Here is a 23,169-nt window from a genome sequence, read left to right on the forward strand (position 1 = left end):
AAGTAATAAATGTTATTTGCAGTTAACAATTTTCTTTTTTCTTTATTACAATATTTATGGCAAGACTAGGTATTAAAAAGAATAATTTAATATAAATCGAAGCAAAATGTGTAAAATCTCTCCATTTAAATTTAAGGTTATGTTGTTACTTATTATGTTTAAAAAAAATAATAATGTTAAAAATAAACAAATTCATGAAAGCTAATATAAAAGCTGTTGAAAAGCACAGATTTGTATGAAATCACATTTTTTATATATTTTCAAATACATTGTTATCCCTTACCGCAATTGAAGGGGTTTTGTCTCATTACAAATGCTCGCCAACTTAAGTAATTTCCAGTTTGTAAAGGTCTAATCAGGCGAAACGACTGTATTGTATCCATGTATTTTAATATCAACAAATCTTACTGTTAATCATTTCTTAAAGGAACATATTTACCACGCATGAGTTTTCATTGTAATTACATCTCATTATTAAATAGTTAAATATGATACTGAATAAATAATTTAAAGAACTTTTTATATTTAATTTTTAGTTTTATAGCATTGAAATGCTTTTATAAATGAGAAACAATAGAAAAAAAATCCCAACTTGCCTTATTGTTTACAAATTTATAAAAAACGAAATCAACATTGCGTCATTATATTAGATAACTTATAACTTTATGTATATTTATCTACACTAATATTATAAAGAGGAAAACTTTGTTTGTTTGGTTGTAATGAATAGGCTCAAAAACTACTGGACCGATTTTAAAAATACTTTCACCATTCGAAAGCTACATTATCCACGAGTAACATAGACTATATATGTACCACGGGCGAAGCCGGGGCGAACAGCTAGTGTGATATATATAAATAGACTTACGTTTCGCGTTAACGCCGACTGTTATTACAAGTACTGCGATGACAGAGAATGCCAACAGGTTCTGCGCCATTTTTATTCTGCAACAAAGAGTATAAAATGATAGTATCTATTACTATTTCAAGCCCATTATTCCCACCAAAACTCAATACAGGTGATGTTTTAGTACGCCACGTTTTTTTTTGGTTAACCATAAATGAAAAAAGTATTTAAACGAACTTTTGTATTCACTCTATTCTTCTGAATTTATAATAATATGAATGAAAATAATATCTCTACTCGACTATTTCAGTTTTTAATTTTAAATACTTGTCAGTTATTAATAAAAACATAGTTATTATAAAAACTGAAAACGCAATAAACTATATAAGTAATTACCTGCTTATGTATTTATTAAAATATATAACCTTCACATATTTTCATAATAAAAAATAACGTATAACGTCTTTGTTAAATTACTTTGAACTAAAAAGGTTTCATCGATAATGGCTACTAAAGAAATTTGTAATACACATTTACCCAAAAACAATAATTCGTGGTCAAAGTTACGACGTTTTGTTTATTTCAAAGGGAAATTAATTAGAAACTCTATTGTTCATATCTTCGAAACAAAAATATATCGAAATTTATATCTTTATTTCTTATTTTTTGAAATATTTACTAGTGTTTTTAACTTTTAAACATAACAATAATGAAGCGATACCATCATCAACATATATATCTTTATTATAAAGTCTATAAAAGAACTTAGAACATGATCTATTTAGACGAAGCCTAAAAAAGAAGATTACTTAATAGCTTCTCGTCAAAACTCTGTTAAAAAATCTCAAAAGAACATCCAGCTATCCAAGCAAATTCGTAAAAATTTCATTGCCTGCTAAAATTTCTGATTAACTGGCTACAATAACGAAACACACCTCGTTTATATAAGAAGTTCCTTCTATTTTTAAGTCGATTCTATCTGGAAATCGGCACACTCCAAGTTTTTAATGCTATTATCCCTCATTACTCTTTCAATTACGTTTTTAATTTTACGTCAACCTCTGGAAGACAATCCAGAAATATGATTTTGAATTAATTTACTATATAATGTACGTTAAGTAACAATACTGTTGCATTCAAAATTAAATAAACTAAAAAAAATAAAAAACAGTATGGGAAAAATTATGCATTGCATAAAACATGGACCCCAAACTCTCAATATCTTTCGCTACGTTTCAGGACTCTGTGGCTTCCCGATACAGTACATAAAAGTTCAATTTGAGATACAATAATATAATATAATATCTGCTACATATATATGAAATTTAAATTCTAGAATTTAATATAAATTTATAATATTTAACAATTAACAATTTAAATAATTTACAATTAATCTTTAAGTAATTCGTATATTCATAAATTAAATTACTTTAAATCTGTGAGGTTTGAAGTAGTGTAGATTGTATGTGCAGTGTGTGTTTCTGTGAATTAATGTACTAAAAGCCTTGTAAATAATCGTAATTCTTAATTTAAAATTCTGGCTGTTATTTTGCAAATAAAAAATAAATCCAGTAACAAATACGAAAGGCCTCGCATTCCTACCAATTATTGAAATTAAAACCCTACCCGATCGCGATTCAATATCTATCTGATGCACTTTATTTTATGAATGCGAACAATTGTTCAATATGTAAACATTTACTCGTGCAAAATATCGTCAAACACGCGTCCGCAGTAGTCGCTAACCACAAATCGGATTGTGCCTATCAACTTGCACGTGTCCATTTAATATTGAACTCTGCCTTTGATGAATTCGGAAACCTGACCTATCTGTGACATCTGATTGTGGTCAACGGAATAGCTGATGACCTTTGAACTTTCTTTTAATGCTTCGAAAATGTACGTTAGTTGAAAGATTGGACTGACGGAGGCGACGCCGATCGACCAGCGTTTAATTCTAATTTTTAGCTTTAATGATAATTCTTATAATATTTGAGACACTAGAATTCAATTTACTATTCCTAATTTAAAACTTTTGTCGATTTTTTAAGAAAAAACTACATACTTTTATTACGGACCCCAAAAACGAAAGAGGTTCTGAATATATTTGAAATGTTTTTCTGTTCTATTACTCAATTCTGTGAGCTTTCAACCCATATAAATAATGTATCTATAAACATTGATATTGTATGATAATAATAATTGTTTTCCAAACAAAATATATTGTATTTAATTAATATATTACATAATTCTTAAGATCTAGTTTACATATTTAACGTATATTTTCAATTTCCATACACAATCAATAAATCACTCACTGCATTCATAATATCGATATATGAAAAAACAATATAGTGCGTTGCAAATCCCTGGTACTACATACAGTCTTTAATTTACAAATTGCGAATAAAATTGTACCAGTCAATTTATGAAATTGAATTTACCAATCACAAATGGAATTAATAATATGTGAGTTTTATTTCACTATGATCTGTAGAAGATCGTTTCTGTTTTATAAGGAATCATGTTATAACTATCCGTTTTACCCGTGTGATCATAATAAATTGTCATGGTACCTTCCGTCCCCTTTTTTATCATCTTAGGGGTAGAATTAATCAAAATTATTTCTAAGCGGCTGTCTACACCAAAGTGGCTATTTCATTACAGCCCGATCGATCCAGTACTTAGTCACCTTTGCGTTTTATATATTTGTTAGAATCAAATGATTTAGATTTGATAAAGATTTCTGTTAAAGATGATCCATGAACATCACAAAGATATAAAAATGAGCTACGAATTCGATACCTCCATCGCTATAAATCATTAATAAAAAATCAATTAGTTTAACAATTTTACTATACTGTATACAGATAACATACTTGTTATCTGTGGGTTAACTGTAAATACCTACGATGCATTCACAACACACTTCTATTTATCTATATTGGAGCTTCTTATCAGTCTATTCCATATTATTCTTATAACAAATAACAAGCTAGTAAGTGTATAAAATAAATTTAAATCCATTAGAAGAGACGCAGGCACCTTGTCACGTTAACTAGGTAAATAATTAAAATAAGCGCGAAATCTTGTAGTTTCATATTTAGATTTAGGTTATCCCGAGAGAGGAATAATTTTAGGAGGATGACCTTGAAGGTAAGTAATGCAACGCTTTTAAAATTGTTTATTTTAATGTTGTGTGAAGTGAAACTTCGCCCTCGTTGAATATTTTTAGCTTTACGTATAATTTTACACATTTTTGACATTTTTTTTATCATTTATTATGAAAAATAATACTCAATCGCATACAAGATGTCAGACACAAAAGATTGTCCAACTTTGATCGAGATACCTGATTAAACATTATTTTAATTTTGAAGTTATGTATCATCCAGTTTATACGTAATTAAGGCCTGGTTTAGTTTGGGTACGAAACGCTAATAGAAACCTGAAACAGGTCAATAAATATCATCATCATCAGCCCATATATGTTCCCACTGCTGGGACACAGGCCTCCTATGAGGGTCAATAAATATGCTACGAGTAAAATATTACGCCCTACTATATTTAAATGTCTGAATTTTCAAATGTAACTACCAAACGAATCACTCAATTGAAAACATAGATTTTCCAAATCAACACTATGCAGAGGTCAGGTTAAACTGGTCGGCTCGCCGCGACCGGTAGCATCGAATAGTTAACTTAGTTGTGTTGCTGGTCCGAATCCGATTAGATTCATGCACGAAGTCTCTCAGTCAACATGAGGGTATTTAACTAAATATATCACCAAATACACCCTACAAATCCGTAAATTTGATTTGTCGTTTGTCTTCCTACTTACATGCTTTAATTTAAGATCTTCGAAATGCACTATTTGTTCTGCGTGTTTCGAAATCGAAAATAGGACTTTTTTTAAGCCAAAATCATCGAACTAATATTTAAAAGCAAAAAACTAGTATTTTGATAATGTTCGCTGTTAAAATAATGTATTAACATAAAAGAATATCGTGACAGTTACACTATATTGTAACTCAAGTTTTATTGTAAAAGAGCAAATGAAACAATTTAGTAAATTATATTATTAAAGCGTGCGTTGTTTTAATTTTTTAAAACAATATTTCTTATTTTGTATGTTTCTTATTTCCACGTGACTTTACTTTAAGATGTGATATAAAAATTTTATCACAATCCTTTATTTTGGCGCGAAAGCATGAACTCTATGGCCATATTATGTTGATAGGTATTATGAATACTAAAACATCATAAAGCAGCCAGGCTTTTGTCGTAAAGTGACAAATGATGTACTCATGTGTATAGAGATAATGTTTAATGCTTTTGAATCGACTTTACACGCGTTTTATGACAAATCACGCTTGTATATAGGCGATCTTAAGTGATTTACCCTTTAAAAATCTCATATAACACATTTACTAGCATATATATATATATATATATATATATATATAAGCCTATTTCTGAAACAATATAAAGTTATTTTTTCTACTATTCAAAATTCAGGGATGTCATCATGACCTGAAAATAGGTGTAATCTGGTGTGAAAAAGATAGAGCTTTGTAATTACTCCTGCTATAAGACGTCATGGTAGGCCATCTGAGAAAGAAGATAGCACTTATTTATCGGCTAGTTTCATGTATCATATTTGCTATTAATATCCATACATTCATACTCACAAACATCCGCGTTTATCTTAGTAATGACGTTGTAAAATAATTACATATTTATACCTATTTGTAATAATTTAACATCATGATAATAAATTTGGCCATCACTGATACATGCCTTTTCCTCCCTCGTTTAGCCCATCTAGTAAGATTTCTAACAAATAAATTGAAATAAGTTCCAACAATATATTATTCGTCATAAACCGTTTCGATAAAAAGGAATCCTTTAACTTCCAAAGACATTAAGAAAAATGCCAAACTTCGACTATAAATATCTACTTATTACGATTTACTCTTTAAAAGAATGTAAGCAAGAGTTCTGGGCGTCTCAATATAAAACAAATTTATGTAAGCATTCCAAAATCCTTGTTGATATATACCTATTTGTTTGGGAATTTGTTAATATGTTTACCGTTACCTTCAGTATACTTTATTTGATTGTCCATATGTTGAATTCATTAAATGAATTGCATTTAGACTTTGTTTTGTAACAACGTAAAAACCCCTTCACTATGAGTAATTACTTATATTTTATTTATCAGAACAAAAAATAATAATTAAGTGTTTATTTTTATATATTGGTAGAAAATCATAATCTAATAATATTGTAAGTTTATAGTATATATCTGTACTTAAATAAAAAAAACTATACTAAAATTAACCAGATCCAAAATCAATGATCAAAACGTAATGATATTCACCAACAACACCCATTTTTTATTTCAATAAATACCTTGACGTCTCTTCGCTTAAGATTTAAATTTGATATCATTTTTTAACCTTGCAACACCTAAAACGAACGGCTATCCTGTATTTATAAATTTTCAAAAACATTATTTCGATCTTTTTTAAAGGTTGTCACTATCTCAAAATGGCCACCCCTTGGCGCCAAATTCTTCCCGCGCTCAAAATACAAGCCACAGACCTTAGCTCAAAATGCAAGCTATATTTTAACATAGCTTTCATTTTAATATAGCTATCATAATATGAACAATAAAACATAAAGCAATTGACACATCACTTGCGACAGACTACTCCCGGGAGGAATATAGCCTTACAGATAACAAATACCTGCCATGTATTCCTTAGCGATTCTTGCTGTGTAAGTGCTCACAAGAAGATCCATTAGGTACGTAATGTATTTTGACAATTCCAACACCGTTAAAATGTATCCTCAATAAACAAATAACTATTCATTCAAATTCTACTTTAAATTATAGTATCTGGATGACCGAGCTTTGCTCGGTAGTTTTTTTTTTTTTATTCTCCAAAAAATAGTATTATTATTTGTATGTGGTAGTCGAGCACGCTTCGGCACGAATTGGGCCAGCTCGCACCGGGGAAGTACCACACCCCCACAGAAAACCGGCGTGAAATAATAGCTTGCTATTGTGTTTCGTACGGTGAGTGGGGGAGCCGGAGGCCTATTTCCTTCTCCTAGCCCTTCCCAGTCCATTCCTTCTTTCCACTCATCAATCCTTTCCTTATCCCATATGCCTTAAAAGCGGGCAGCGCATTTTCAGAGGTCTGAGCCTCTGCGAATGTTCATGGGCGGTGGTGATCGTTTACCATCAGGCGAACCACCAGCTCAGTTGCCCGGTATGACATTAAAAAAATTATTCGCCAATAGATGTCAGGAAGAGTCATAATAAATTGGGACTACTCAAACGCCTTCTATTTGTTAAAAAAGTAATTTTAAGTCGATAAAACACGAATAAAACACGATTATGACATTTTCTAAAAAAGATTCCTAGCTAGATCGATTTATCGTCCCCGAAACCCCCTATATACTAAAATTCATGAAAATCGTTGGAGCCGATTCCGAGATTCCAATTATATATAATATATGTACAAGAATTACTCGTTTAAAGATATAAGATAATGTATTTATGTATTCTTAGAATTTATCATATTATAAATAAAGAAAACAAAATTTTTTGACACGAAAAAGAAAAATTGTTTAAATGTCGGCCTTATGGCTCAAAGCCAACTCTGCCAGGAAATCTTCATCAAACTTTACTTTATAATACATGTTGTTAAAAACAATGTTCATAAAATATTACATCAAAATAATAATATCTATCAATAAGCGTAGGAAGAAATCATGAAGCCACAACGATAAACCGTTATTACGTTTAATATAACGTTCTTTTCAAATAGTCTTCACTAAACATTATCAATATGAAATTGACATTTTGAAGAGTGCCCAATAACTATTGATTGACCCTAAATTTTTAAGGGTAGTTCCTTAAATCGATGATATACAAAATCTAATCGTACATTCTGAGTAACGTGTGAGAACTCCTTTCGCTATTTTGCAAGTATAATTCACGCAATGAAATATAGATACAGATCTTTGTCTCTCGATAAATCCCGAGAAATCGTAGCGTTGTAACCCTTTGTCGGGATACTGTTTGGTAAAAAGTGCTATGGGATACTTACTGTGATGTTTTGGGGCATAAATATGAATGCGGTACACGCTTCTGTGCAACATAAAAAAGATATCGGTTCATTAAATAAACAGTTCTTGTCTACGCTTATATAACATTACTCAAACACGATTATTATAATATGAATATTTTAAATTATAACAAAGGATGAGGTAAAGTTTGGAAGATTAGCGGAAAAATGAAGTTAAGAATTCAAATATGGCTAGGAGTTAAAAATTCCTATGCAATTTAGTTACAAAGATTTACAGGAATAATTGTTTAATAGCTTGTAGGTATATGTTGCACTAACGGTCCGCCATGGCTTCGCCTCTGGTACATATATGGCATAGCCTTCCTAGTAGTTCCTGAGATTAGTGCGTTCAAACAAACTCTTCAGCTTTATAATATTAGTATACATTACGAACGTTTGGTGGTCTGGCGATTATTTCTTCAATCTTTATATTTTACGAATACGTACGTAGTCTACGAATTAATAAGTCGCATATGGAATATGAAAGGACCGCCTCCTTGGTACAGTGGTTAACACGTGAGCGTAGAACCGAGGGGTCCTGGGTTCAATTCCCGGTGGGGACGCACAAAAAAAAAATGTCTCGGTCTGGCAGGACACAGAAGGTTGATCACCTACTTGTCCGTAAAGAAAATCGATCAGTGAAACAGATGTACATCATCTGCCCCATACCCCACTAGGGGACACGGGACTTCACTTTTTTTATATGGAATATGACCATCGCTCCGCAAGGAAACAATTAATTTTTGTAACATCTTCATTGTACAGAAATTGACGTGTTACAGTTAATAATCAATGAAAAGCAAGATAGAATGTATCCCTTTTGTAGGTGTGTGTAACCGATCTCTAACACTGTGAAATTTGAATTTTTCACTTCTTTTTGGGTATAGTTCTGTTCGGATCCAATTATTGTCTATGGTTCAAATCATACATAGATAATTTTTAATGACACTGCTTACGATATATTTGTAATGTCTCAAAGAAACAATTTTTACTACATTTTGAGTAAGCTGTGTACTTTTCCAATCATTATTTACCATTTTAACTCATAAATTTAAATGAAGTTTAAAGCCCAGATCTCAATTGCAAATTAGCGTCGATGTTTGCAGAAATTACGTAGAATAATATGCAATAATATGAATAGTTAAAAGTCTTTAAAGTCAACACAGATCCTTGAATAAATTAGCAAATTGTTCGTTTATGTATTTTAAATATCATATATACGTAAGACTTATCGGAACAAACATTTTGTGTTATTTCAAATGCGTTAAATTTCTCCGTAAATCCTATCCTACTAATATTATAAATGCGAAAGTTTGTAAAGATGTGTGTGTGTTTGTTACTCTTTCACACAAAAACTACTGAACCGATTGTAATAAAATTTGGTACGTAGATAGCTGACAACTGGAATAACATACATGCTATTTTTTATCCCAATATTCCTACGGGATACGGACTTACGCGGGTGAAACCGCGGGGCGCAGCTAGTAATAAATAATTATTTTTTATATAACTATCTATCCACAACTTCATTCGAAATACTAATTATCATTCTTGTGCATGTCCCATTGTCAGCTAGATTTCAAAATATCGTGTTTAGTCTGTGAGTAAAAATATACTGAGTTCTGTGCATCTCTAAAAGCTATTATCTTGTTATATCATAAGCTGTAAGGCACACAAAATTGATCACCTAGCTTCCCCTACAGAATTGCATCGTCACTTTATAACAAAAGGAGGAACCAAACTAAAATTTTCTATAAATATAAGCAGTTTCAAACTATTTGAAACGAAAAATAATCCATCCGTTCGTATTTATTATATATTATTATATTGTTCGTATATATTATTTCTAATTTTAAATTCTAATATTGAAGTCCAACAAGCTTCGTCACCTTGCTTCGTCACCCAGCTTGCACTGGGGAAGTACCACACCTCCACAGAAATGCTACTGTGTTTCATTTGGCGAATGGGGGAGCCGGAGGCCCATTACCGTTTCCTCACCATTCCTAGTCCATCGCTTCTATCCACTCGTCAATGTTTTCCTTATCCCTTCCCCCTAAAAACGGGCAGCGCATTCTCCAAATGTTCACGGGTGATGGTGATCGTTTACCATCAGGCGAACCACCATCTCACTAGCCCACTCATGGCATAAATATATTTATGAAAAGCTACTACCTCTAACGTCGTTTTCTAAATTTTCCCCTTCCTAAATAGAACGAAGAACGCAATAGAATTTTCTGGAACAATCTTTCACATATTTTGTTCACAGATTTGCGTAACAAAAATTTAAAATACGACGCCTGCCAAACCAATCCAATTTCATCACATCTGTATGCACGCATACAGTTAAACGAGCTCCTTATGAATCCCTGCTAGCCTCAATACAAATCTATTTTATACAGCTTTAAGCTTTATGATAATGGAATATTGTAAGTGCAGTATCACTAAATTACTATGTAGATGTTTATGTGGCAAATAATTTCGCTTTCTCTGTCTTTCTTTTCTATTTTTTTGGTTTTTTGCTTTGATTTTGATGGTTGTTTTAGTTGATTGAGTGAAAATTTCGCTGTAAAGTGTTCGAAACGTCGGGTTAATAATATAATGAATAAATCGCGTTTAAAATCCGTTAAAAAGTCTCTAATTTCAAAATAGATTGATTCAAGAGGAAGTTTTATATGTATAATAACCAGTAGCGTATTTTGGCTTAAGTCCGTGAGGCACGGGCCTATGGGCCTATATATATAAGGGCACCATATCGTCTCGGGCTTAGGGCGTCCTCAAACCTAAATCCTCTACTGATAATAACGTCTATTAAACTACTCCGAATTTAAGACGTGCAAAGCCATTCATTGATAAGCTTTTTTTTATGTCATAGCGGGCAACTGAGCTGGTGGTTCGCCTGATGGTAAACATTTATTGCTGCAATAATGCACTACGGTTATTTTTATAAATATCATGTGCCCATTATTTGAATGTTTTCAATGTATGTGAGATTTAAAACTGTTATATCTGAAAATCATTTACAAAATAACACATTTTTTCTTTTAAATTATGATTTTTTATCAGAAGACGATGTTTGTATAACCTTTATTCATTCAGAATTTATCATTGCAGTAGGTAAATCATGCTTAAACATCCTTCTATCTCCCTATCTTATTTTAGTTTGTGTTTCTAACGCTTAAATTCGTGTTATGGAGTTGACAAAACGTGAAACTGACACGCATCATAAATCCTAAAACCAGAGGACAGGTTACGGAACAAACTTAATTCATATTACCGACTATTAGTGAAATAAACGATAAATCTAACATCTGTTTTAGTGTGTGAATTCTTGTCATTTTGTCAAATTGTATTTATATATAATTTATAATTTAAAAAAATATATAAATTACAAAAAGCATACATACTGCTTAATAATGTTATAACGCGAAACTTTGTCAGAACGGATGCAGGTTTGTTATATATCGCGATAACTACTAAACGGATTTTGATGAAATTTGGAATTATTGTAGCTTATCTAGCGGAAAAACACACACCCGTAGAAATACTTTAAATTCCTTTTCTATATTACGGAAAGAATTTATATTCTGAATTGTTTGATGTGGAATAACTAGTTACAATTATTAATATTAGAACAAATCGCTAATACAATTTACAACACCACACACACACCTGAAGCTTTGCTTTATATTTCAATTACCCTATTGCGTCAAAAGGTGGACTATGTTCGAAAACTTATATATCAATATAGGTTTATATATTGCTGGTTTTACCTGCAAAAGTGTGAAATAAGAGAAATTCTGATACCACCTTACTAGTTTCATTTTCCATTAAACACTTGTTTTAAAATCTGGTTACGATAAAAAAATCCAGAAGATAAAGACATAAAGACGGACAAACATATTTTAATACCTCGAAATGAAATTAAAAGTCAATACAGATATTAATATTTGTATAAACAGAGAATTACAGATGCCGAATGGCAATGGTATTCATTATTATTCATTATTTGTCTTTTACATTTATTTAATTACTAGCTGTGCCCTGCGGTTTCACCTGTCCGTAATCATATGTAAATAAAGTCCGTATCCCGTAGGAATATCGGGATAAAAAGTTGCCTATATGTTATTCCAGTAGTCTAGCTGCCTACGTACCAAATTTCATTGCAATCGGTTCAGTAATTTTTGCGTGGTCCTAAGCTGCCTCTGCACTAATTTTTATGCTACTTTATGTTGATGTCGACACAACAATACATAGGTACATTGTATTATTTCTAATATAGTTAAAACATTGATATTAATAAATGATACATTTCTAAGTAATACATTTTTAGCTTAAAATGGTTGCTGTTTTGCTGAGGAGTGATTTTTGTCACCTTTACTGTTTTTACGTTTTGTTTTAAATTTATAAGATGTTATTTCTATTTACATGGTATCAATAAAAACTATTTTATATAATTGATCAGTTAATTCACACCTAATTAAATAAATAAAACAATCATTATCATCATTTTATGCAAAAGATCTAGTCTTCGGCCATCTGTTAGTAGGTTCTATTTTTTCGTACGTGCATTATGTTATCCACCCTGTCTATATTATGAATATTTTTCCAATAATTAAAACTGTCTAATTTTGAATAATTTTAAATTATATTTGTATATGTATAAAAACAGCCATTACTAAAACTAGAGAAGTAATTTGTTATTAAATAATTTTAAATTACAGCGTGACTACAATTGAACGGATAAATTTTTTCCCGAATAAATAATCTTTCATGAAATACTCAAGCCAGTCAGCGATTTCTAACTAAAGAGTTTCATATTTTACATAAAAATACAAAATTAACGCACTGTATAATAATGTAAAAACAGTTTTACGCAAATAAAAAATACGTCGAATAGAGAAATGCTAACAGGTTTTGTTATAGCAAATTTTAAAACGAGTTATCTATTTGTAATTATAAGAAACATATTCTTAGTCTTTGATTTGTATTTATTGATTTTTATAACTTATAAATTAATTATTAGACCGGAGGCCGAGAATGGGCGGTGGTGGTCGCTTGCCAGCAACCCACCAGCTCAGTTTCCCCTAAATGTACTTAGTAAAAAAACTCTTAAAACTCCCTATCCTAAACTTTCACTGGTTTATGGATTATTTTTAACCTGGCGACTCTAATCAGGCTAATAATATAATCTTATGATAATATTGCTTTGTCCCCAGTTCTTAATAATTAGAGTATAAAGTTTGAATTAAATCTGTCCGTTTGAAGCGTGACAAAATCAAGTCTAAAGAGTCGGTGTTTTCACGTGACCGATAATGAAATGCTATTTTCATTCTATTTTTTTATAGAAATTAATAAACTTTGTTTTACTTTCACGATAACTTCGTACAAATTTGAAACAATAAGTTTCGTTGACTTATTGTTTCAAATTTCAACGAGTAATGTACGGAGATTTATGATTCACACATTTTGTTAGTACATTTAATATAGAGCATAATTCAAAAAAAATATATCTATACTTATATTTAATATTATAAAAGTAACTTTGATTATTTAAACGAACATTCAAAAACTTTAAAAACGCCGTAAAAACTTTAAATTACTCTTAACCTTATCACACTTACTCAGGTGAAATTTTAAATAATTTAATTACTTTCATTTTAAAAAATTGACCTAATAAATTAAAATTAAACCCCATTCGATTGCTTTATTTTTAAATTTAGAACATCACTCAAAACCTGGCCGTAACACATTAAAAAAAAAACAATAAATAAAACTTCTACTCACGCCAAAGTCCAGGTGCTCGTTCAGGAACCACTAGCAGCGCTGCTACCACGTAAAGTACGATGGGGCGGGCGGAGCACGGACTTTTAAAACCCGCCCATAGATCTAGGTAGCGCGGAGAGCGTGGGACGAGCGTACGTAGGTACAATAAATATGTACATTCTATACTAAATAAATAATGTAGAATTGTTAGTGTTAAAGCCACGTATTATATAGATAGCAATTTTCAATATCGTATTTTGTAATTACTTGCAATTTCTGTTTTAAATGTCTTAAATGTAGAGACATTTTGTGTCTGTATACCGAAATAAGTAGACGATGCGAATAATTTTTAGAGTATGTACGTCACATGAATATTATTAAAATAGGTAATATCACTTAACGATATACCCAACATTATAACAAATTAATCTTATTTGTTTAATATATAAAAAATAAATATAACATATATATACAACATCTCATAGTATCTCACAATATATAATATCTCACTCTTTAAGCTACGCATTTACGATCTTTTTAAAGCAATTATATAGGATAATGAAGCAGTAAATAACCTCTAAAAGAAACTGAATTTCATATTAATACTATATTATACAATCATAAAATTAAAACCATAATACAGACAATCAAAACGTGGATTCAAAAAACTGAAACTTTATAAACAAATACTATCTCTATAGATTCGTAGCTCTATACAGAAAGCTAACTCCAACCACTGACTTCAGGGTTTAGGGGTGGAGCGAGACAGCGCATGTGCCTCTCGCTCACACACCATACACACTCAAGATATTAAAATTGCAATCAGTTGATTATGGAGTTGTTATTCAGTTGATTATAGGAAACACTCGAAGCTTTTTAATTACAGCTGTTATCACAGATCTGTAATGATTCCCATGGGTTATTTTTATTTTTCAATCTGGCAGCTAACAAAGTTTTGACAGTTAGGGGATATCGATATTATTTTGGCGGGAAAAACGGTGTTATGAGTTTTATCGTTATGTTATATTACAAATAACTCATACGTATCAGCATGTTTAAAATATTCAATTGTTGCATCTATTATATTGCAATTAATTGATTTGATGAAGTTATATCAGATAAAATACTTGAATTAAAACACATATTAGATTAAAAGGTTGTCTCAGTTTATGAATAAATACAAAATTAATTAAATATTTAGTTTTACTTAATTTTAAGCACTTGCGTCGCCCTGAAGAGAAATTGTTACAAATAATAGTAATGAAAGAAACAAGTTATAAATATTTAATATATTTGATACTAATATTGCGTTACGTTATTATAATAAACTCACAAAACATTAAATTCGAATAAGATGATCGTTTGATTTGATTTTCAGTTAATGTTTGGTTATGGCAATATATTATATTACACCTAAAGATGTTGTTTTATGTCAAATCTGTCTTAACTTAAAAATAACACATATTGAAATAGTATTTGAAGTATAATGTATGTAAAAATGATTAAGTACGAGAAGGACTCGCGACACTAAAGATTCCATACAAATAAACAAAAGAACATTACCACCCATCCAATGGAAAACCTTGCCGAATGTTGCTTAACCTCGATCTTCTATTATTCGTTATTATGGCGGCAACTAAACTGTTATGGATCACGTGACATACCTACGGACGGAGGGCAGACAGACAATCAGGACAACGAAGCTTGAACCCTAGAAAATAACGTAAAAGGATTTTATAAACAGAACAGCCTTATAGTAGTCAATTATCCAGCCACAGATCACTGTTTTCTTTAAAAACTTACTTGAAAGTAGTCTGATTAGAGGAAATCAGTATATGTTTTATTTTAATCGTATAATATAGTATACTATGAATTTCTATTTACAAATCATATCGCTACAAACCAATAGCTAACAGATAGCATTCAATTGATTTATATACATACCTGCATGCTTCACTATTCTAAGAACTTACTTAGACGAAAATAATTAAATTAACGTCGAAACAATGCATTAAACTACGTGAATTTAGTTTAGATAACTGGGAAACAGTTTACAATCGAATCGGTTCATTGGATCTTTGTGATATTGTAATCAAATTGACTTGACGAACTTCGAGTCAAAATAAATATGAGAGGCAACTAATATGTAAATTATGTTTGATTGATAGATTTATATATACAGGTTGAAATGTCAGAGTACTAAAAATAATATATTATAATAGTTTAAAAAAACTAAAAAACACGCTTTTATCATGTTTTGAAATTGAAAAATGGAATAATTTTATCAAATTAGTGTATTGTCATCGGTCCTCAATAAATCTACAAAGTTTGAACGAAATCTGGCCGTTTAAAGTGGGTCAAAATCGCACCCAAAAAAGTCGGTTACAAACAAACATACAGGTGAAGCTAATAAAAAGCGTGTAAAAAGAAAGACTCTTTGAATCGAATTAAATAGAAGTTTTTAATCACTTTTACAAAACATTGTCGAATTGAGAACCTCCTGCGTTTTGAAGAACGTCGGTTAAAAATAAGAATATATTACGCTTATTATATACTTATAAAAACGTTCAATCAAATCCCCAGTTATTCATGTATCCTAAAAGTCGAAATATTATAATATCAAAAAAACTAGAGATCACATTTTAATGATAGAAACAACTAAATTGTCTCGCTATTATTATACAGAATATACGTAAGGAACGTACTTAATCCCGGCGATCCTAATCAGGATAATAAAGGTTGCCTGGAAGAGACTGCTCTTGAGCAATAAGGCCGCCTTTTAGTGCATATGTGTCGGCGCGGTCTTTTTTATAATGACAATTTATTGTTTTTCTTTCGGTGATATGTACTATAAAGAATAAATGAATAAACAATAAATCATGAAACTCATGAAATTATTGTATTGTCATCGATCCTTAATAAGTGTACAAAATTTGAATTAAACCTGTTCGTTTAAAGTGGGACAATTGAGTCGATAAAAATCGGTTACTTTACGTAAGTTCAATGTGAATCTTACTGATGTGGGTATGTTCCAGACTGTTTTATCCGCACCTAACACGGATGCAGCTAATATGGACTATATTTAGTAATAGCTGCGCCCTGCGGTTTCACCCGCGTAATCCGTATCCCGTAGGAATATCGGGATAAAAGTTGCCTATATGTTATTCCAGTTGTTCAGCTGTCTACGTACCAAATTTCATTGCAATCGGTTCAGTTGTTTTACAACAAACACACACACATCCTTACAAACTATCGCATTTATAATATTAGTAGGATAGTAGGATTAGTAGGATTAACACGGCAGATACTAGTAGGTTAGTCTTCATTGTGTATGAGGCTGGCATAGTCAATGTTGACTCTAATTCCCTTAACAAAATATAATAAAAAATCGTTTAAAGTTGTTCAAAATCGAGTTCAAAGGAGTTGGTTATATATCACATACTGTTGAAACTAATAAAAGCCCGTTAAATGGTTTGAATATATCCTAAAAGAATTATTGTATATCTAAAACACTACAGTTTATAAATTCACATACACTTCAAGGAAACCATTGTCCAATTTAAACGCTGAACCGTTGTAGACATTTCTCGTTTGGCTACAATACTGCGTCATTTGTTACTATCACAAAGGTGTATTATTATAAGATAGAAGTACATTAGTGGACCTGAGTAGTACAAGTAAATAGCATTCATCATGGACGACATATAAGGATTACTTGTACCTTCTGAAACTTATTAGATACTAGCTGCGCCCCGCGGTTTATTCCGCGTAAGTCCGTATCCCGTAGGAATATCGGGATAAAAAGTTGCCTATATGTTATTCCAGTTGTCCAGCTATCTACGTACCAAATTTCATTGCAACCGGTTCAGTAGTTTATGCGTGAAAGAGCAACAAACACACACACACACACATCCTTCCAAACTTTCGCATTTATAATATTAGTAGGATAGGATAGTAGGTTTTTTAGCACCTTTGAAAGAAGAAGGTTATATTTCGAAGGTCCAAGACGGTTTCAGCATATGAACTGTTGAGATAATCGTCAGAATTGTGACAGTAACAGTCTATGCAAATCGTCAATAGCACACTTGTACCCGTTTATTAAAAAGTGGTTTGTTTTTTTTACGCCTTACCTAACAATATGAATGTTTAATGAAAGTTCGTATAAATTGCATAATAATAAGTACAAAAGTATATAATTGTTATAAATAAAAGCACCGCATTTAAACGTAATAGAAATGTTCTGTAATAATGCCTTATTGCTATTGTCAGTTGATAACAAATCACAGTTCTCCGATGTGATTACATTGTTGATGACAAGGCACTACATTATTATAGACTTTATTTTTTGTCACCAAAAAGGTTACATACATATATATAAGTAATACTTAAAATTAGTTCGTATATTTAAATATTATCTAGTAAATAAACTGTCTCTCTATTACAGCCTCCTTAATAGAATTGAATTTTAAAGTTATAAGTTTTTATGTGTTGTCCTATTCGGCTATACAGGTACTATTGATCTTGAGGTTTTTAATCCCGTTTGTGATATTTCCTCAGCACAGAGTACCAAGGACTTCATAAAATAGGATGCATTTTCGGTGTCATCATCATCAGCCCATATATGTTCCCACTGCTGGGACACAGGCCTCCTATGAGGGTTCAGGCCATAATCCACCACGCTGGCCAAGTGCGGATTGGCAGATGTCACATGTCGTCGAACTTTTAATTCTTGGACATGCCGGTTTCCTCACGATGTTTTCCTTCACCGTTAAGGAGTGGTGATGTTATCCACATGCGCAGATAAATTGAAAAATCAATTTATTTACTGCACGCTCGCCCGGTCTCGAACCCCGACTTACCGATTTTGAAGTCCGAGGTTCTCACCACTGAGCCACCACTGCCTTTTATTTTCGATTTTCGGTGTATTGAAATAAAATATTATTCTTGATTGCATATACTGTGGTGGAATCAGGAAAGCCATATCCTTCCCGATTCCATAAGGGACAGACGATTAGTAATTATTGCTGTATACAAAAACAGCCAGTCGCGTTCCTCGAGAGTTAACACTACTAAATTTGAAATTTGCCTAAATAATAATTATTAGGCAAATTTCAAATAAATAATTATTTATTATTTATTATTATATTTCAATAATTATTTCTATTAAACGTAAAAAGGAACTCCTTAATTTGAGGGAAAGCATCAGAAGGAAACTAGCCGCCTAACCCATCGAAATCTTTCGGCTTAACTTCAGATAAAAACGCCTCCCACGTTTTTGGGTAAAGATAATCATTTTTTTAATAACTGTCAACTAGTTTTTTTAACTAAATCGTAATAATAAACCCAACCAAATTTTCATATTTAGTTTAAATAAATTTATGCTCTAAACAAGACGGAAAACACACATTATAATTGAATCGAGTATATACTCGATATAGACTATGTATATAAATACTTATTCAATATTTCTCTTACATTAATCTGAACTGAATAAACTGAAAACAGTACAAGTTCACTATATATTATTTGGCAAAAATCTAACTCGATTTTAAAAGTTTGTCGACGAAGCGTGAAATTCACTGAAATTATTCCGTGAATTTCTGAAATTTGCATTATATTGTTAATATTTAGTATCCCAAAGGACTCCGTCGACATTTTAGAATTATCCATGATAATTGTTGCATAAACTTTTTCAGATTTTTTTTTATTTTTCGTGTTCAAAATGTTATTATGTTGTCTATTCACGAGAAAAGTTTGATATATTTTTATTTGTCTACATTAAAACTCAATTATCTGTGCGATAAGTATAAGGACAATATTCATACAGTGCCACCAACTTATTTCCAAAATACCTTCATTTGTCATTCATTCACTTCATGTCATTTGTTATACCAATTCAGAATAATATTCCGGACATCGCTTTTAATAGCAATACAACACATGGAGCACTTGAAGTAGTCATCAATGAAAATTTAACATCTTTAGTTCAATATTTTGACATTTAATAATATTAAATATATGCGGCACGATATAGCGAAAATTCTCCACAACAGAAAAAATAATACCACCATGATGATATTTGATTTTTTTAGTTACATGTCATAAGTGATGCTACTTTTCGTTAACGTTATTTTTAATATTTTATTTCAAAAAGTTACTTTGATTGTTTCAGAAGAAACCGATATGACTTTCCTTTCACTCTACTATCGAGTTGAATTTAAAAATATACTGAACAAACTCACTAAATTCGAAAGATCGACTACCGGGGGCGTAGCTCAGATGGTAGAGCGCTCGCTTAGCATGCGAGAGGTACCGGGATCGATACCCGGCGCCTCCAATTTTTATGCTTTCAATATATTTTAATCAATTTCGTATTTGTACACTTTTATTTTTGATCTAACTCCATTTATATAAGATAAAATAATTGACTAAGTAATCACAATTAGAACCAGATAATAATAAAAGAGCAATATTGGCACTTATGAGTTACAGATTTAATATAAATCCTAGTAAGCGATGGTCAAATTGTGAATACATTTCCTCGTAACATGATAAGTCGACCAGCCATGCGACTATCACTCTTAATCACCGATAACAACATTAGGCTCCGTCCACGACCATCGCTACAAGTCATTTTCATAAGCGCTATCCGTCGCTGGTTTGTCTGTCTTACTTTTCAACAGCTGCATTAAATCAACCTTCTGCATGGTGACCCGCACGAGGTCCTTTAAGATCTTCCGTATATCCATATCCTGGGATATCAAGCTTTTTATATTATCCTTAGTGAATCCAAGATCGCGTCTCGCAAAGAATGGCATGCTGCGTCCACGAGGTCGCGAGTTCGGTCGAGATGGTTCAATTTTCTTTGGCGGACGGACGGGGAAGGGCTGTCGCGGCACTTGGTTGTTCAGTGGCATAGTTCGCCCAGAAGTTGACTGGGTGCATTCGTCCCCACAACACATAGTACAGCACATTTTGCACTCTTGGGGTTTCTTTGTGGTTGTCGTAGTTTCCATCGCTCTGAGCTGCAGGGGCTTCTGTGGATCCTTTTTGTGCTGACAGTCTTGGTAGTATAAGACGTTTTCTATGCTCTCCTCTGATGATGAATCTCTGTATCTCTTTCGACAGAGTATAACTGTTAGTTGCAATAATATAACGGTCTGCAAAAAAAAATTAAATATGTTAATCTTTAATTATTATTTTTTGTACTTAATATATTTACTTTAAAAGTATGCTAATATAATTATATAATTCACTTGTCTAATTTAATACTTACATAAATTATTTGAAAGTACCTTTACAACCGTAGTAATCTTGTGCATAAAAAGTATGCCAACTTTAAAATAATTAACATTATTTTAATGTAAAATTGCAATAAGTAAATAAATATACGCACCAGTTGAAAGGCCTGCATTCCGTTTCAAATTGTTCTATGCAATACACAACATATTGAGTTGTTGTTTTTGCAAACAATGAAGTGTTTAAGAAATGCTTGTGATACAAACTATTTCGTACCTACTTTAATTCTATTATGAAACATTAGAATTTCTATGTGAGTATGAACAGTGAACATATCACTATATTATTTTGTTAGTAAATTTTCCATAGCGAAAACAAAGCTTCGTTTAGAAATGGAAAGATTGAGATTTTGGCTCACCTTCACGTTTATTATTCTTTCCCATTTTACCAAACAAAAAGAATCGCCTGATTAAATATTTATAACTTGAAAGTTGGCTCTTGCACATAGTTTTTTTCGGAATAAAATAAAAACTACCAAAATAAAACAGGTCTTTATTAACATCTCATGAAAATATATAAATAATTGAATATCAAACTACTCAAGTACTTTGAAAACTACACCCGAATTTTACGGACAGGATTTTTCTTAGACGGTTCAAAAATACCGTTTCTCCTGTACCACTGAACTTTTTCTACAATAGCGCTGTATAGAGGTAAGTAAATATTATTTGGATAAATTCTTTTCTCTTCTTGCTCCCTTAAATCCTGGCAATAATAATACCACCATGGCAACACTAAGGATTTTCCCGCGCTATTCGATGCCATGAAGGTGCAAAACTCTTTATTCGGTACTTTGAGGTTAGGTTGAGAGTATCCTTGTAAATCTGGAAAAATGGATGGTCTCGGATGTGCGGTGAAACGTGGTGAAACTAATTTGTTAGCATACATCCGACGAGGCATTGTGACGTGTAGACATGATAAAAGTATTAGAACCTGCAAAAATAGATACGAATATCAACCAGCTTAAGAGCATACCAGTTCGAAGTTTTTATAACATAGTCCCACCTCTCAAATTCTGACTATCTCGAAAAATTAATGATATAAATAAGCATAAATAAGCAATAAGATTTTTTTACATACGAGTAATTAAATAAAAACACATACTGAATAGTGATATTATAATATAGACTCGTTTAATTGAAACTATATTATATAGCTGTTGCCCGTAGCAAAATAAATTTTCATCGCACAAACTTTTATCTCCTGTTAAATCATCCACCAACACCAAACCAACACTTTCGTTTGTGTAGCTAGAAGCACTAGTAACATATACGTTAGCTGTGCAAATATTGCATAGGAATCATAAAAATGGAATCCCAAATCACACCCAATAAACTGAAGAATAATTTAAAATAATACCTTCGCCAATAACAAAATATATTATACAATAAGATTTTATAAGTAGAAAATATAACCATACCTACCTGAATGTACATTCTTCATGTAATTATTGATTATTGATAGGATAACATTTACAAGTTTTTTATCAAGCGTTTATTAATGAAATAGGCATAAAAATTAAAAACCATTATTAAAATGGCCGTTAACATTGTTATGACGAATGCTATGCTAATACAGTCGACTGAAATCTCCTTTTTTTAAATCAGTCGAAAATAATATTGCTCCTTAATAACAGAAGCTAGTTTTAGTTTATCGTGAATATAAACAATGAATTTAACTGGCAAATTGCATTTTCAACCGCTCTCAATACACTGAAACATTTATTATCAGGCGCTGCTATTTATAAAATTTTATTACATTTTTTATTACTCTTGAATTTATAGAAAAACACGTGTTACGACTTTCATGAATTCGTTGAAATATTTATGAAAACATGGTCAATTAAATTTATTTACTAAAAAATTAGATATCATCAAAGCGATGAATAAAAATGACATTAACTATATTTTTCTTATAGGCGCGTAATTATTGATTTGCCATCAGCAGTTTCGTATATTCATTCGGGTTACTCATGTTGCAGTCCTTCATAGATCGGGTTTGTGGCATTTTTAACAGTACAAAAAAAGTCACTTCAATCCCTGCTAATATTACAAATACGAAAATAATTCTATATATCCGTCTTTTCTTCACGGCTATCTTATTGGACCTATAATGGAT

At 31.3% G+C, this 23,169-nt stretch overlaps 1 protein-coding gene and 1 non-coding gene across 2 annotated transcripts in view; one reads left to right on the forward strand and one right to left on the reverse strand.

Moving 5' to 3' along the window:
* Positions 1-13,869, reverse strand: part of LOC119838368 (neuropeptide CCHamide-2) — a 27,369-nt gene extending 13,500 nt beyond the window's left edge. Inside the window, exons 1-2 of the mRNA XM_038364297.1 lie at positions 13,774-13,869; positions 869-945 (exon numbers count right to left, since the gene is read on the reverse strand). Of these exons, the coding sequence (XP_038220225.1) occupies positions 869-938 (70 nt within the window). The 5' untranslated portion in view covers positions 939-945; positions 13,774-13,869. The remainder of the gene's footprint in view (positions 1-868; positions 946-13,773) is intronic.
* A 6,147-nt stretch (positions 13,870-20,016) lies between these two features.
* Trnaa-agc lies at positions 20,017-20,089 on the forward strand. Its single transcript has one exon. It is a non-coding gene; the product is annotated as a tRNA-Ala (tRNA).
* Positions 20,090-23,169: the final 3,080 nt, after the last annotated feature.

The sequence above is a fragment of the Zerene cesonia genome, chromosome 3 (genome assembly GCF_012273895.1).
Source record: "Zerene cesonia ecotype Mississippi chromosome 3, Zerene_cesonia_1.1, whole genome shotgun sequence".
NCBI classification, from domain to species: Eukaryota; Metazoa; Arthropoda; class Insecta; order Lepidoptera; family Pieridae; genus Zerene; species Zerene cesonia.